At 35.7% G+C, this 15,697-nt stretch overlaps 1 protein-coding gene across 2 annotated transcripts in view; it reads left to right on the forward strand.

The window, feature by feature from the left end:
* The window catches only part of SLC39A12 (solute carrier family 39 member 12), an 83,253-nt gene that overhangs the window by 17,158 nt on the left and 50,398 nt on the right, over positions 1 to 15,697 (forward strand). For both annotated transcript variants that reach the window (XM_044228291.1, XM_044228293.1), the window contains exon 6: positions 12,667 to 12,839. In XM_044228291.1, coding sequence (XP_044084226.1) covers positions 12,667 to 12,839 — 173 coding nt within the window. The remainder of the gene's footprint in view (positions 1 to 12,666; positions 12,840 to 15,697) is intronic.

Genomic DNA, 15,697 nt, shown 5'->3' on the forward strand with positions numbered 1-15,697 from the left:
TCTTTGTCTGGTTTGGGGATCAAGGTAATGCTGGCCTCATAAAATGAGTTTGGAAGTTTTCCTTCCTTTTCTATTTTTTGGAACAGTTTCAGGAGAATAGGTATAAATTCTTCTTTAAATGTTTGGGTAGAATTTCCCTGGGAAGCTCTCTGGCCCTGGGCTCTTGTTTTTTGAAGATTTTTGATCACTGCCTCAGTCTCCTTACTGGTTGTGGGTCTGTTTAGGTTTTCTATTTCTTCCTAGTTCAGTTTTGGTAGTTTATATGTCTTTAGGAATGCATCCATTTCTTCCAGATTGTCAAATTTGCTGGTGTATAGTTTCTTATAATATGTTCCTTTAATTGTTTGTATTTCTTTGGTGTTGGTTGTCATCTCTCTTCTTTCATTCATGATTTTATTAATTTGGGTCCTTTCTCACTCTCTCTCTCTTTTTTTTTTTTGATCAGTCTGGCCATGGGTTTATCAATCTTATTAATTCTTTCAAAGAACCAGCTCTTAGTTTTGTTGATTTGTTCTACTATTCTTTTGGTTTCTATTTCATTGATTTCTGCTCTGATCTTTATTATTTCTCTTCTCCTGCTGGGTTTAGGCTTCCTTTGCTGTTCTTTCTCCAGCTCCTTTAGGTGTAGGGTTAGGTTGTGTACTTGAGACCTTTCTTGTTTCTTGAGAAAGGCTTATATCACTATATACTTTCCTCTCATGACCACACTTGCTGTGTCCCAAAGATTTTGAACAACTGTGTATTCATTTTTATTTGTTTCCCTGAATTTTTAAAAATTCTTCTTTAATTTCCTAATTGAGCCATTCATTCTTTAGTAGGATGCTCTTTAGTTTCCATGTATTTGAGCTCTTTCCAACTTTCCTCTCGTGGTCGAGTTCTAGTTTCAGAGCATTGTGGTCTGAAAATATGCAAAGAATGATCCCAATCTTTTGGTCCCAGTTGAGACCTGATTTGAGACCCAGGATGTGATCTATTCTGGAGAATGTTGCACGTGCACTAGAGAAGAATGTGTATTCTATTGCTTTGGGATGGAATGTTCTGAATATATCCATGATGTCCATCTTGTCCAGTGTGTCATTTAAGGCCTTTATTTCCTTGTTGATCTTTTGCTTGGATGATCTGTCCATTTCAGTGAGGGGAGTGTTAAAGTCCCATACTTCTATTCTGTTATGGTCGATGTGTTTCTTTGATTTTGTTATTAAGTGGTTTATATAGTTGGCTGCTCCCATGTTAGGGGCATAGATATTTAAAATTGTTAGATCTTCTTGTTGGACAGACACTTTGAGTATGATATAGCATCCTTCCTCATCTCTTATTATAGTTTTTGGCTTAAAATCTAATTTATCTGATATAAGGATTGCCACCCCAGCTTTCTTTTGATGTCCATTAGCATGGTAAATTGTTTCCCACCCCCTAGCTTTAAATCTGGAGGTGTCTTTGGGTCTAAAATGAGTTTCTTGCAGACAGCATATTGATGGGTCTTCTTTTTCTTTTTCTTTTTCTTTTTTTTTCCAATCCATTCTGATACCCTGTGTCTTTTGATTGGGGGCATTTAGCCTATTTGCATTCAGGGTAACTACTGAAAGATATGAATTTAGTGCCATTGTATTGCCTGTAAGGTGACTGTTACTATATTTTGTCTCTGTTCCTTTTTGGTCTATTACTTTTAGGCTCTCTCTTTGCTTAGAGGTCCCCTTTCAATATTTCCTGTAGGGCTGGTTTGGTGTTTGCAAATTCTTTTAATTTTTGTTTGTCCTGGAAGCTTTTTATCTGTGCTTCTATTTTCAGTGACAGCCTAGCTGGATATAGTATTCTTCGTTGCATATTTTTCTCATTTAATTCTCTGAATATATTATGCCAGTCCTTTCTGGCCTGCCAGGTCTCTGTGGATAGATCTGTGGCCAATCTAATATTTCTATCATTGTATGCTACATTGTATGCTATCTTGTCCTGAGAGGATTTTCTCTTTGTCACTAAGACTTGTAAGTTTTGTTATTAGATGACAGGGTTTGGACCTATTCTTATTGATTTTGAGGGGGGTTCTCTGTACCTCCTGGATTTTGATGCTTGTTTCCTTTGCTATATTAGGGAAGTTCTCTGCTATAATTTGATCCAATATACCTTCTGCCCCTCTCTCTCTTTCTTCTTCTGAGATCCCATTTATTCTAACACTGTTTTGTCTTATGGTATCACTTATCTCTCAAATTCTCCCCTCATGGTCCAGTAGTTGTTTTTCTCTCTCTTTTGCTCATCTTGTTTATTCTCTGTCATTTGGTCTTATATATTGCTAATATTCTGTTAAGCCTCATTTATCCTACAGTAATAGCCTCCATTTTTATTGCACCTGGTTAATAGCTTTTTTTTTATTTCAACCTGGTTAGATTTTAGGTCTTTTATTTCTCCAGAAAGGGATTTTATTTCCCCAGAAAAGGATTCTCTAATATCTTCCATGACTTTTTGGATCCCTGCTAGTACCTTGATAATCATCATTCTGAACTCTAGTCCGGACATATCACCAATATCCATAATGATTATGTCCCTAGCCATTGGTAGCCTCTAGTTCTTGTCCTTCTTTTGTGTGGTGAGTTTCTCTGCCTTGTATTTTATCCAGATAAGAATATATGAATGAGATAATAAAATGATAAAAGGGTGACTAAGACCCCAGAAAAATATATGCTAACCAAATCAGAAGAGACTCAATACTGGGGGGAGAAGAAAGGGAAAAAAATTTAAAATATATATATATGAATGACTGGTGAGTAGAACAGAGCCACTCACTTGATTTTGTCTGTATTCTGGTCTCGGAAGAAAGTACCTCCCAGAATTTTAAAGAAAGAAAAACTTATACATATACACAAAAATAAGGTAAACACACTAAAGGGATAGAATATGACTGTGAAGTTGAAAATTAAAAGAGATACTTAAAAAGGAATTGATAAGTTGGTTGGAAAAAGGAAGAGAAAAAAAGGGGGAGAGAATGTGACCAGGCTGGAGACTAGACCAAAGCCATGCACTATATATAGGTTATATTTCGATCTATTAAAAGAAATTGTATCTCAAAATTTCAAAGAAAAACCCTATATGTATAAAAAATTAAGTTTAAATACAATGAAGGGATGAAATATGACTATAACCATGAAAATTTATGAAGAGTTTTTTTAAAAACATAACATAAATTAGTTAAAAAGTTAAAAGAGGAAAGAGGAAAAGTTAAAAAAAAGAATAAGAAAAAAATTAAATTAAAAAAAATTAACTTTGCAAGGCTAAGGGACCATGGGGGAAAAGCCATGAATTCTATGTGCTGCTTTTCCCTAGCTCTGGAGTTCCGTAGTTCTTGTTGGTTATTGAACTTTGTCTTCTGATCTTCTGTGGGAGGGGCCAATTGCAGTGATTCTCAAATATCTTTCCAGAGGTGGAATTGCACCACCCTTGCCAAGGGACAGGCTAAGCAATCTGCTCAGGTTCATTCTTGGTAGCTTTTGTTCCCTGAATGCTTTCTATATAGCTGTGAAGGACGGGAATGAAGATGGCAGCCTCCCAATCTCTGGTCCTAGAGGAGCCAAGAGCTTGGGTCCTCACTCCTCAGTGCACCCTCAGAGTAAAGCAGTCAATCCCTCCCTTCTCCCTGGTCTCCAGCCACACTCCTTGCTCATCTGGCCTGTGATGGAGTGTTTCTATCTCTGGTGCATGGTCCCATTTGGAGTCTCCAAACCCAGCAGATTCCTGCAGTGTGTTCCTGCATCACTCCTCTGGAGGAGGAAGGAGGTGTTATCTCTGGATCTGCCACAGTGGGGTCCCTGCTTGAAGAACAGTGGCCCAACTGTGCCTCGGATCACAGTTGAAGGTAACTCCAAGAGCCCCTCTTTGGCTTCCCTGCTCTGATACCTGAGAGCTCTGCCACACTCAGGCACCCCTGGTCTTTCTGTGACCCCGCAGGTTCTGAGATCACACTGTCCCCGCAAGGGCTCCTCCCCTCACTTAACCTCTAGAGCAATGTACCTCAGTGGAGCAGACTTCTAAATGTTCTGATTTTGTGCTCCACTGCTCTCTCACTTGCCGGGAGCCACCCCTCCCCCTGCTGTCTGTCTTCCCATATGTCGCCTCAGATTCACTTCTCCACATATCCTACCTTCCAGAAAGTGGTTGCTTTTCTATTCCTAGAAATGCTGCTCTTCTCTTCTATCTCCTATTGAGTTTGTAGGGATTCGGAATGGTTTGATAACTATATAGCTGAATCCTGGGACCTAATGATATTTCAGTCTCCTACTCCTCCACCATCTTGCTTCCTCTCTGAATTTTAATTTTTTTAAAGACGCATTTATTTATTTTGGCAAGTGAGGAAGAGAGAGTGAGTGGGGTGAGGGTCAGAGAGAGATTGTCAGTCATACTACCTGCTGAGCATGGAGTCTGACTTGAGACTTGACCCCACAACCCATGAGATCATGATCAAGTGAACCATTCAGGTGCCCCAGAAATGACATTTTTAAAATCTGTTTCAAATTTTTACACCAGGAGCATCTGGAATGTTGCAAAAGAGCTGGTGCTCCTTCCAATACACTTCCTCCTGGGAAGTCACAACGTAAAGGGAGATGTGAGTTTACCAAGGGACCAATAATACCTGTGATCTGAGTAAGACTCCCAACTCTGAAAGAAGGTCTTGAGAGCTGGAATCATACAGTTCAGTGTTGAACTCTTCCTGGACCTGTTTGCCCAGAAATTTGAATAACATATGTGGTTTTCTACAGTTCACTTGCACTTTTTGTTAAAAGTCAAAATATAATTAAATCATGTTACCCAGCTTTTGTGCATAGGAAATAAGCCAGAGAAAGGCATGTTAAGCAGAGAATCAGTCTGAGGTGGGAAGTAGGAGTTGGGAAATTTTAGCAGTGCCGTTCCTGTTGCAGCCGGAGGGGTGCAAATGATTCCATTTTTCAAATGATGTAAAAATGTACCCCACTTGAAGTCTTGACAGCTCTAAGAAACTGGAGGCAATCAGACCACAATACAGAAGACAGAGGCAAGTTGTGTGACTATTGATCATTGTGGACCTTGGTCAAAAAAGCCAAGTAACACTGTTCATAAGAGATGTGTAGTATCCCCTATTTGATCAAAAACCAGCCACTTCAGCATTTGAGCACTTGGAGTTCAACTTCAGACTACCATTCTTTCTCAGCTCCATTAGGCATTTTAGAAGCCATGAGGCATTTTCTCTTACAACTGCCCCTGAGCTAGGGCACTGTAGCTACTGATTATATCTTGAGTGGGAAGAAAGTATGCTAGTTTCATGTGTTTTTTTTTTTCATTTAAAATTCAGCATAGTGGACATAACAGTGTTATATTAGTTTCTGTGTGTGATATACTGATTCCATTCTATGCATTACTCAGGGCTCACCCTAGTTCTCTCTCTCTCTTTCTCTCTCCCCCACCCTCTTTTTCTCCTTTCCTTATTTGTTTTGTTCTTAAATTCCTCTTATGAGTGAAATCATATGGTATTTGTCTTTCTCTGATTGACTTCATTTTGCATTATACTCTCTAGCTCCATCCATACTGTTGCAAATGGCAAAATTTTGTTTTCTTTTGGCTGAGTAATATTCAATTTTATATATACCATATCTCTTTTATCCATTCATCTATCAGTGGACACTTGGGCTATTTCCATAGTTTGGGTATTGTAAATAATACTGTAATAAACATAGGAGTGCATATAACCTTTTGAATTAATGTTTTCATAGTCTTTGGATAAATATCCAGGAGTGTGATTACTGGATTTTATGGTGGTCCTGTTTTGATTTTTTTGAGGAATCTGCAGACTGTTTTCCACAGTGGCTGCACCAATCTGCATTCCTACCAACAGTGTACAAGGGATTCCTTTTTCTCTACATCCTTGCCAACATTTGTTGTTTCTTGTATTTTTATTTTAGCCATTTTGACAGGTGTGAGATGTTACCTTATTATGGTTTTGATTGTGTTTCCCTGATATGAGTGATGTTGAGCATCTTTTCATGTGTCTATAGGCCATCTGGATGTCTTCTTTGGAGAAATGTCTGCTGCCCATTTTTATTTAGATTATTTGTCTTTTTTTTGGTGTCAAGTTGTATAAATTCTTCATGTATTTTGGACAATAATCCTTTATTGGATTTTCATTTACAAATATCTTCTCCTATTCAGTAGGTTGTCTTTTAGTTTTGTTGATTGTTTCTTTTGCTGTGTAGGAGTTTTTATTTTGATGTAGTCCCAATAGTTCATTTTTGCTTTTCTTTCCCTTGCCTCAGGAGACATTTCTAGGAAAAGGTTGCTATGCCCAATGTCAGAGAAATTACTACCTGTGTGCTCTATTAGGATTTTTATGATTTTAGATCTCAACTTTAGGTCCTTAATCCATTTTGAGTTTATTTTTGTGCATGGTATAAGAAAGTGGTCCAGCTTCATTCTTTTGCATATAACTGGACAGTTTTCTCAAGACCATTTGTTGAGGAAACTTTTTTCCATTGCATATTCATACCTCCTTTGTTGAAGATTAGTTGACCATTACCATACTCTTTTGAATATTGCAGCTTTGTAAGTATAACTTGAAGTATGGAAATGTGATGCCTCCTGTTCTTTTGTTCTTTTTCAAGATTGCTTTGGCTATCAGGGTGTTTGGTGGTTCCATACACATTTCAGGATTGCTTTTTCCAGTTCTGTGAAAAATGCTGTTAATATTTTGATAGGGATTGCATTAAATCTATAAATTGCTTTGGATAATATAGACATTTTAACAATATTTAGTCTTTTAATCCATCAGCATGGAGTATCTTTCCATTTTTTTGTGTCATGTTCAATTTTTTTCACCAATATTTTATAGTTTTCAGAATATATGTCAAATATATTTATTTGGTTAAATTTATTCCTAAGTGTTTTATTATTTTTGGTGTAATTGTAGGATTATTATCTTAATTTCTCTTTCTGCTGTTTTATTTTTAGTGTACAGAAATGCAACAGATTTCTGTATATTGATTTTATATCCTGCAAACTTGCTGAATTCATATCAGTTCTAGTGGTTTTTTGGTGGAGTCTTTAGGGTTTCTATATATAGCATCATCTCATCTTCAAATAGTGAAAGTTTTACTTCTTCCTTACCAGTTTAGATACCTTTTGTTCCTTTATCTTCTCTTACAGCTGTTGAATAAATGTTGAATAAAAGCGGTGGGAATGGACATCCTTATCTTGTTCTTGACCTGAGAGGAAAAGCTCTCAGTTTTTCCCTATTGAGGATGATGCTAGCTGTGGGTTTTTTATATATGGCCTTTATCATGTTGAGGTATGTTCCCTCTAAACCTACTTTGTTGATCGTTTTTATATGAGTATGTGTTTTACTTTTTTTCAAATGCTTTCTCTGCATCTCTTGGAAAGATCGTATGTTTTTTATCATTCCTCTTATTGATGTGATATATCATATTTGAAACACCCAAGAATCCCATGCATCCCAGTAATAAATCCCACTTGGTCATGGTAAATGATTTTTTTTTTATGGCAAATGATTTTTTTTTAATTTCTTTATTTGAGAGAAAGAAAGAGAGTATGTGTGTGAGTAGGGGGAGGGACAGAAGAAGAGGGAGAGACTCTCAAGCAGACTCTCCACTGAGCATGGAGTCTGACACAGGAGTCAGTCTCATGACCATGAGATTATGACCTGATCCAAAACCAAGAGTCAGATGCTCAACAACTGAGCCACCCAGACACCCCAGGAAATGATTTTTTAAATGTACTGTTGGAATCAGTGTGCTAATATTTTGTTGAGAATTTTTGCATCTATGTTCATCAGAGATATTGACCTATAGTTCTCTTTTTTTGTGTGTTGTCTTTGTTTGGCTTTAGTATCAGGATAATGCTGGCCTCATAGAATGTATTCGGAAGCTTTTCTTTCTAGTTCTTTCTTTTCTAGTTTTTGGAATATTCTTTGAGAAGAACAGATATTAACTCTTCTTTAAATGTTTGGTAGAATTCACCTATGAGGCTGTCTGGTCCTAGACTTTCATTTGTTCAATGTTGTTTTATTTTGAGGGAGAGAGAGGTAGGGGCAGAGGGAAAGGAAGAGAATCTTAAGCAGGCCATGGAGCCTGGTGTGGGGCTTGATCTCACAACCCTGAGATCATCACCTGAGCTGAAATCGAGTTGAACACTCAACCAACTGAGCCAACCAGTCCCTGGGAAGTTTTTTGATTATTGATTCAATTTCAGTGCTAGTAATCAATTTCAAATTTTCAATTTCTTCCTGATTCCATTTTGTTAGGTTATATGTTTCTAGGAATTTATCCACTTTTTCTAGGTTATCCAATTTGTTGCTATATGATTTTTCATAATATTCTCTTAATAATCTTTCATATGTCTGTGGTGTCAATTGTTATTTCTATTCTTTCATTTCTGATTTTTTAAATTTGAGTCCTCTTTTCTTTTTTCAAGAATCTCACAAAAGGTTTACCAGTTTTGTTGATATTTTCAAAGAACCAGCTTCTGGTTTCATTGATCTGTTCTGCTGGTTTTTTCATTTCTATTTTGCTTATTTCTGCCTTAAACTTTATTATTTCCTTCCTTTTCCTGGCTTTGGGTTTTGTTTATTTTTCTTTTTCTTGTGCCATTAAGTGAAAGGTTTAGCTACAATGCTTCTTGAGGTAGGCCAATAAAATTATAAAATTATTAAAATTATTAAATATTATTATTAATTATTATTAATTATTTAAATTACTAAAGTTATAAAATTCCCAATTAGAACAGCTTTTGTTGCATCTCAGAGATTTTGGACCATTCTGTTTCCATTTTTAGTTGCCTTCGTGTATTTTTTAAATTTCCTCTTTGATTTCTTGGTTGAACCATTCATTGTGTGATAGTGTGTTATTTAATCTCTATGCATTTTTGCTTTTTCTAGATTTCTTCTTGTTATTGGTTTCTTGTTTCATAGCATTGTGTTCAGAAAAGATGCTGAGACTTCTTTTTTAATTTTCTGAGACTTCTTTAGTGATTATATGTAATCCACTTGACAGAATGTTTCATGTGCACTTGCAAGTACTATATATTCTGCTCTTTTAGTATAGAATGTTCTGAATAGATGTTAGATTCTGCTGGTTCAGTATGTCAATCAAAGTCACTATTGTTGATTTTCTGTTTGGACCATCTGTCCATTCAGGTAAGTAGGGTGTTACAGTCACCTACTATTTTTGTATTGCTATCAATTACTTCCTTTACATTTATTATTAATAATGTTGTGTATTTGGGTGCTACGATGTTGGGTGGATAAATATTTACAACTCTTATATCATCTTGTTGGATTGCCCCTTAATGATTTTTCAGTGTCCTTCTTTGTCTTTTGTCACAGTCTCTGTTTTAAAGTCATTTTAGGACACCTCGGTGGCTCAGTCAGTTAAACTTCTGCCTTCAGCTCAGGTCATGATCTCAGGGTCTCACACTGGGCTCCCCACTCCACAGGGAGTCTGTTTTATCCTCTGCCCTTCCTCCCACTCATTCTCTCTCTCCCTCAAATAAGTAAATAAAATCTTTAAAAAAAATAAAGTAATTTTATCTAAAATAAGTATTGCTCCCTAGACTTTTTTTTCAAATCCATTCGCATGATAAATGTTTCTTCATTCCTTCACTTTCAACCTGCTTGTGTTATTTAGGTCTGAAATGACTCTCTCATAGGCAACATATATATGGGTCTTGCTTTTTCATTCATTCTGTCATCCTGTCTTTCAACTGCAGCATTTTGTCCATTTACATTCAAACTAATTATTCATATGTGTATTTATAGGCATTTTGCTACTCATTTTATGGTTGTTTTTGTAGTTCTTCTCTGTTCTTCTTTTCTCTTACTCTCTTCTCACATTTAGTTGGCTTTCTTTAGCAATAAGATTTCTTTCCCTTCATTCTTTGCATATCTATTACTGATTTTTGATTTGTCGTTACCATTCATTTTGTATATAATGTGTTCTATATATAACAGTTTATATTAAGTTGGTGGTTGTTCAAGTTTGAGCCCTTTCATTACTCTTTTCCCTGCCCTCACATTTTAGGTATATGGTGTCTTACTTTATATCCTTTTATTTTGTGAGTCCTTTGAATGATTTTTATAGATATACTTATTTTTATTGCTTTTGTGCTTCCTAGTTTTCTTACTATTACTTATGGTTTTTCCTTGCCAAGCAGAGAGTCCCCTTTAACATTTCTGGTAAGACTGGTTTAGTGGTCATGGATTCCTTTAATTTTTGTATGTTGGGGAAACATTCTCTCTCTCTCCATTCTGAATGGCAACCTTGCTGGATAGGGTATTTTTGGTTGCAGTTTTTTTTTTCTTTCAGCACTTTGAATATGTAGTGTCACTTTCTTCTGGACTACAAATTTTCTGCTGAAAAATTAATTAATAGCCTTTTTGGTTTCCTTTGTATGTAACGGTTTTCTTATTTCTTGTTGGTCTTAGAATTCTCTCTTTACCACTACTTTTTGCCATTTTAGTTACTATGTGTCTTGGTGTCTTGGTGTGGACCTCCCTGAGTTGATTTTGTTGGGGGGGGGTCCTTGTGCCTCCTGGGTTTAGATTTCTTTTTCCTTCCCCAGATTTGAGAATTTTTCAGTAATTATTTCTCCAAATAAGTTTTCTAACCCCCTTTCTTTCTCTTCTCCTTCTGAAAGCATTATGATGCAAATGTTATCACATTCGATGATGTTGTTGTGTTCCCTAAGTATGTTTTCATCTTGAAAAATTTTTTTTTTCCTCTCAGCTATTGAACTTGATTGCATTACTCTGTCTTCCAGGTCAGTGATCCATTCTCTCTTTTCTCTAGTCTACTATTAACTCCATCTGGTGTGGTTTTAATTCCATTTATTGATTTCTTCATCTATTTTTTTTTCTCTTTTGAGAAGGAGAGAGAGAAGGAGGGGAAGGGCAGAGGGGAATGGAGAGAGAGAGAATCTAAAGCAGACTCCACACCTAACTCAGAGACTGACACAGGCCTTGATCTTACAACCCTCAGATCATGACCTGACCTGAAATCAAGAATCAGACCCTTAACCAACTGAGCCACCCAGGTGCCGCTCTGATGGGTTCTTTTATGTTTTCTATCTCTTTCTTAAGGGTTACACTGATGTCCTTCACTCTTTTCTCAAGTCCTTTGAGTGTCTTTATGACTATGACTTTAAATTCTCTATCAGGCATATTACTTATCTCCATTTTGCTTAGGTCTCTTGTGATTTTGTCCTCTAGGTTATAGAGGTAGTCATCCATATTTTCTTCTAATATTTGTATGTTATCATTTCTGATTCATTTTGGATTAATTATGGAATATGATTTGAGGAATAAATCTCCTTTAATTTTTCTATATGGCCACCCATTTTTTAAAATACATCTTATTTTAAATGCAGAGGAAATTATTTTCTCCACTGATTTGAGATTCCTCTTCTATATAATACATTGACAAATGTAATCAAATATATTTCTATTTCCTATTCTGTTGTTCAACTTATCTATTTATGTGCCAGAATCATACTCTCTTACTTACAGTTTTACTTATAATTAGTATACTAGTATATAATATTTAAAATATTAGTATATTTCAATGTCTGGTAGAGCTAGCCTTCTTCATTGCTCTTCTTTTCAGCATATTCCTGGCTTGTTTTTACTTCCTAACATACATCACCAAAATGTCAAGCTGGAAAGAAAAACATTGTGATAATTTATTGTGATGTGTATACACACACATATAAAATAACTTAGAGAGAAAATGACACTTATAATATATTACATCTTTATATCTATGAATATATGTCTCCATTGCTCATGTGTACAGGTGTGTTTTTTTGGAGTTCTTTATTATTTTATTCATAGGTTTTAGACATTTTCTGTTATATTTGTATTTAGGCTTTTAGCTTTCTTTTGGCTGTCTTCAATGGGGTCTTTTCTTAAATTATATTTTCTAACTTGTCTTTGTGTATACAAAGGGTTTTATTTCTATGGACTAATTTTATAACCTGTTCCATCATTAAATCTTTTATTTTATTTTTGCATTTTTTAGAGTTTTCAGGTATATAAAACCATACCATCTTTAAATAGATAATCTATAAACTGGCAGCCATACCACAGTAGCATTAGAAAACAAAGTCAGCTTGTCTCTGCAATCTTAGACCCCTTTTATTTCCTTTATTATTTCTGCATGAACAAACCCTTAAAAAGAAAATAATTGTATTGACTTAATCAAAGGAAATAGTTATGTATAGTTATAGTTAATCTACTAAGGATGTCTATAGTCCCTCAAAAAATAAATTTCCTAAGGATTAGGCCAGTTCTATTTTTTGTTTGCATTTTTATAGAGGCCATCTAGAAAAAGAAATAGTTGACTCAAGAGAAGGTATCCCTTTGGAGGAACTTCCCTTTGTATCATCCCTAAGAGATAAAAATGGTGGGAACTTCTTTGTAAGGCTGATTTAGCTCCAAAGCTTAGTGTAAATCTTGTGAGGCAATCAATACTCACATGAAGTATAAATGTTCTTTTATTGTTGTCCAGAGTAACATCTTGACTTTTCATTGGAACCAAATTTATTTAACAGAATATCTGTACTGTGGCCGTAAGAAATTGTGATGATCCTGAGATTGACTTATCTTTATTCTATGTGACACCAGATTTTGTGTGAAATTTCTAGAACTAGACCAGCTCCTCAACATTCTCTGGACCAAAAGTACCTGTATCAGAAAAGGTAAAATCCATCAGCTTCAAAGGACACAAACCAACATAACAATCTATGATTGGGGTCACCCTAATCTATCTGTATTCATGGGCCAAGAGTCAAATGATGGTTCAGCTTCCTGGGATGAGGTATGGTCATTATTCTTATACCATCTGATGTTAATGTCAAAGTTGTGAAAGTTCTGTAAGAGTTGCGGAAAATTTAAAGGATAATGTGTATTTCCTGTGTATGTGTATTTATAATGTGTATTTTAAATGTAAAAATATTCTATTTCTACAGAGTGACCGTGGGTTTTTTCTTCTATAAATAGATCTCTATGGACATAAACATGAGCCCAAGATAGGCAAGAAAAACATATATAGTGTATGTGTGTGTATATCTGCATTGTCTCATATATATCTTTTCCCACTTGTGTCTGTATTAAATGAGTGAGTAATTAATTCAGCAAACATACTGAGCATTTTCTACCTGCCAGTCACCATCACAGGCATTAGGGATACAAGGCTGAACAAAAATAGGAACAATTCCTTTGTCACTTATGGGATAGTAGGAGGATATAGACATTACATATATATTCAGAATGATGAATGAATGCTTTAAACATAGTTTAGGTTATGAAGAGATTACTTTGAGCCATGACTAACAGAAATATCTGTACAGTAAGTTGTGAAATATATATTTCTTTTTTTGAGAAAAAGTGATAAATATGTTTATAAACATATTTATATCTGTTATTTCCTTAAGTCGTGCTCTAAAGAACATTCGCTAGCCTATCTTAATGTTTTTTGAAAAGGGGTGCTATGGTCCAGTTGGTTTTGGAAATACTAGATATACATATTGCTTTGTAGCATATTAAGTTATCTGGGTAAGTCCTTCAGCAAATAAACTCCTTTTATCTAATTGAATCCAACATTTCTCAAACTTTGACTATGGCATTCTTCACTCTAACCATTTGAAATCCTAATAAATTGATGTTCCACAAACATCACTTATGTTTATTGAGTACGTACTTTGTATTAGATGTGGCACTATTTCACCTGCATTGCCTCATTTAATTATTATCACAACTCTATGAGGTTAGGTATATTATTCTGTACTACAGATGAAAAAGTTGAGACGTGGAACTAACAAATGATTGCTTCAGTTCACAGAAACTAGGATATGCACATAGGTTGTCTAATAACATATTCTGTGCTCTTAGCAGCTGTGCTATTGTTTGGGAAATGTTGATTTAAATAAAACTATTTTTGTTATTTGTTTATTAGGTGAGCAAGGTACCATCTGTACCTTAAAAGGACAAGATCCCTTATAGATTCTTAAAAATGCAGAATGTTGTTCCTGTGAATTATAGATACATGACTGGGCAGTATCATACATTCCCTTCCCAACCCCAACCCCCAGGAGTTTGTATCTTTTAATCCCCATCATCTATTTGCCCATTCCCCCAACCCTCCCCTCTGGCAGCCACTGGTTGGTTCTCCACGTTTATGAGTCTGTTTCCCTTTCTTGTTGTTGTTTGCTTATTTTGTTTTTTAGACAAAAACAGATTATTAATTAAAATATTAGATATTTTTAAAAGTAGATTTCTGTTACTTCTGTATATATGTATATCATAAGATATGTATATATAAGATAGAAAGACCTGTATTAAATTTGATTCTTTCAAACTCATGTAATTGTATTCAACTCATAGGGAAGAGAGCTGATGCTTATGTTAATCTTTGCTAAGTAGATTTCTTCAGGGCTGGCTTTTAGGAATGGAGCAAATTTGCCTAATGAGGCCTTATCTTTATAAAGAACGAAAATTGTTTCTTAAAATTTAGGAACTACCTACTTAAGGCATGTGACCTCTAAAATCAGTAATAGTCATTTCCTGTGCTAACAATGCAAATGGTTCTTCTCTGTCCCAACCTGTCCCTTTCCTCGTGACTCTTGATAGGACCCTATGATAGAGCAGATCTGAAGATCCTGCCTACGTTATTTAGACCAGTGATCCTCAAAGTGTTATACCCGGAACTTCTTGGAAATGCAAATTCTCGGGTCCCAGCCCAGCATCTGCTGAATCATAAACTCTGAGAGTAGGACCCAGCAGTTTGTCTTATAACAAGCCCTCCAAGAGTTTCTCAGAATTAGAGATCTTGAGCCACTGCTTTAGAACATGTTCGTAAAGTTATCATAGATGTCTGATGATATCAAAGCAAGGATACCCATATACTGAAGTTTTATGCGAAGGAATAAAGATATTTTAAAGGTTATTGGCTGGATAATCTAAATTTTCTTTGATTTTTTTCTTTAATAAAAATATTTGGGGTGTCAGATTCATAGAATATAACGAATCACCATTAAGGACATTTGCGTTAGTGATTTCAGAAGAAATGCAAAACAAACAAACAACCTAAATAGCACAGGAACGGCATGTAAAGATCAAGGGCACAGAAGCTTATAATAGAAACTCTAGGAGAAGGTAGTCTAAGACCAGAACGATTCAATTTCTTGGCATTGAATTGGTGAAAGATGAGTGTTGCTCTGTTCATGTTTGTCTCCCACTGCTTTACTTACCAATCCAGCCCTCCTCAATGAGAATGCTCGTTCCAAAGGATTCATCATCGAAAGTCTGTGGCCAGTTTCCCTTTGTTGTTGTCAGTACATCTAATGGTGAAGCAATTATATTCTCTTAGTAACACGGTACAAATGAGAAGTTGTCTTTGGCACAAATTACTTTGACAAAGGGAAAAAGAAAAACCCAAGTTTAGCTTTCCCTAGTAGAAACCTTCTGGAGTCTGGCCCGGTTCTTTTCTGAGAAATGCCTTCCTCACCCACAGGCGTGAGGTTGGCAGCCATGTCTGGACAGTCTGATCCCACCTCCTATCTCGTGGGCAAAACTGATTGAACCAGAGGGATGCCTGAGCCCAGAAAGCACATCTGTGGCTTTGCTGAAGCATTCAGATCTCTGTCAGGACTTGCAGACTCAACTCAGTCTTGGGTT

The sequence above is a fragment of the Neovison vison genome, chromosome 12, assembly GCF_020171115.1.
Source record: "Neovison vison isolate M4711 chromosome 12, ASM_NN_V1, whole genome shotgun sequence".
NCBI lineage: Eukaryota > Metazoa > Chordata > Mammalia > Carnivora > Mustelidae > Neogale > Neogale vison.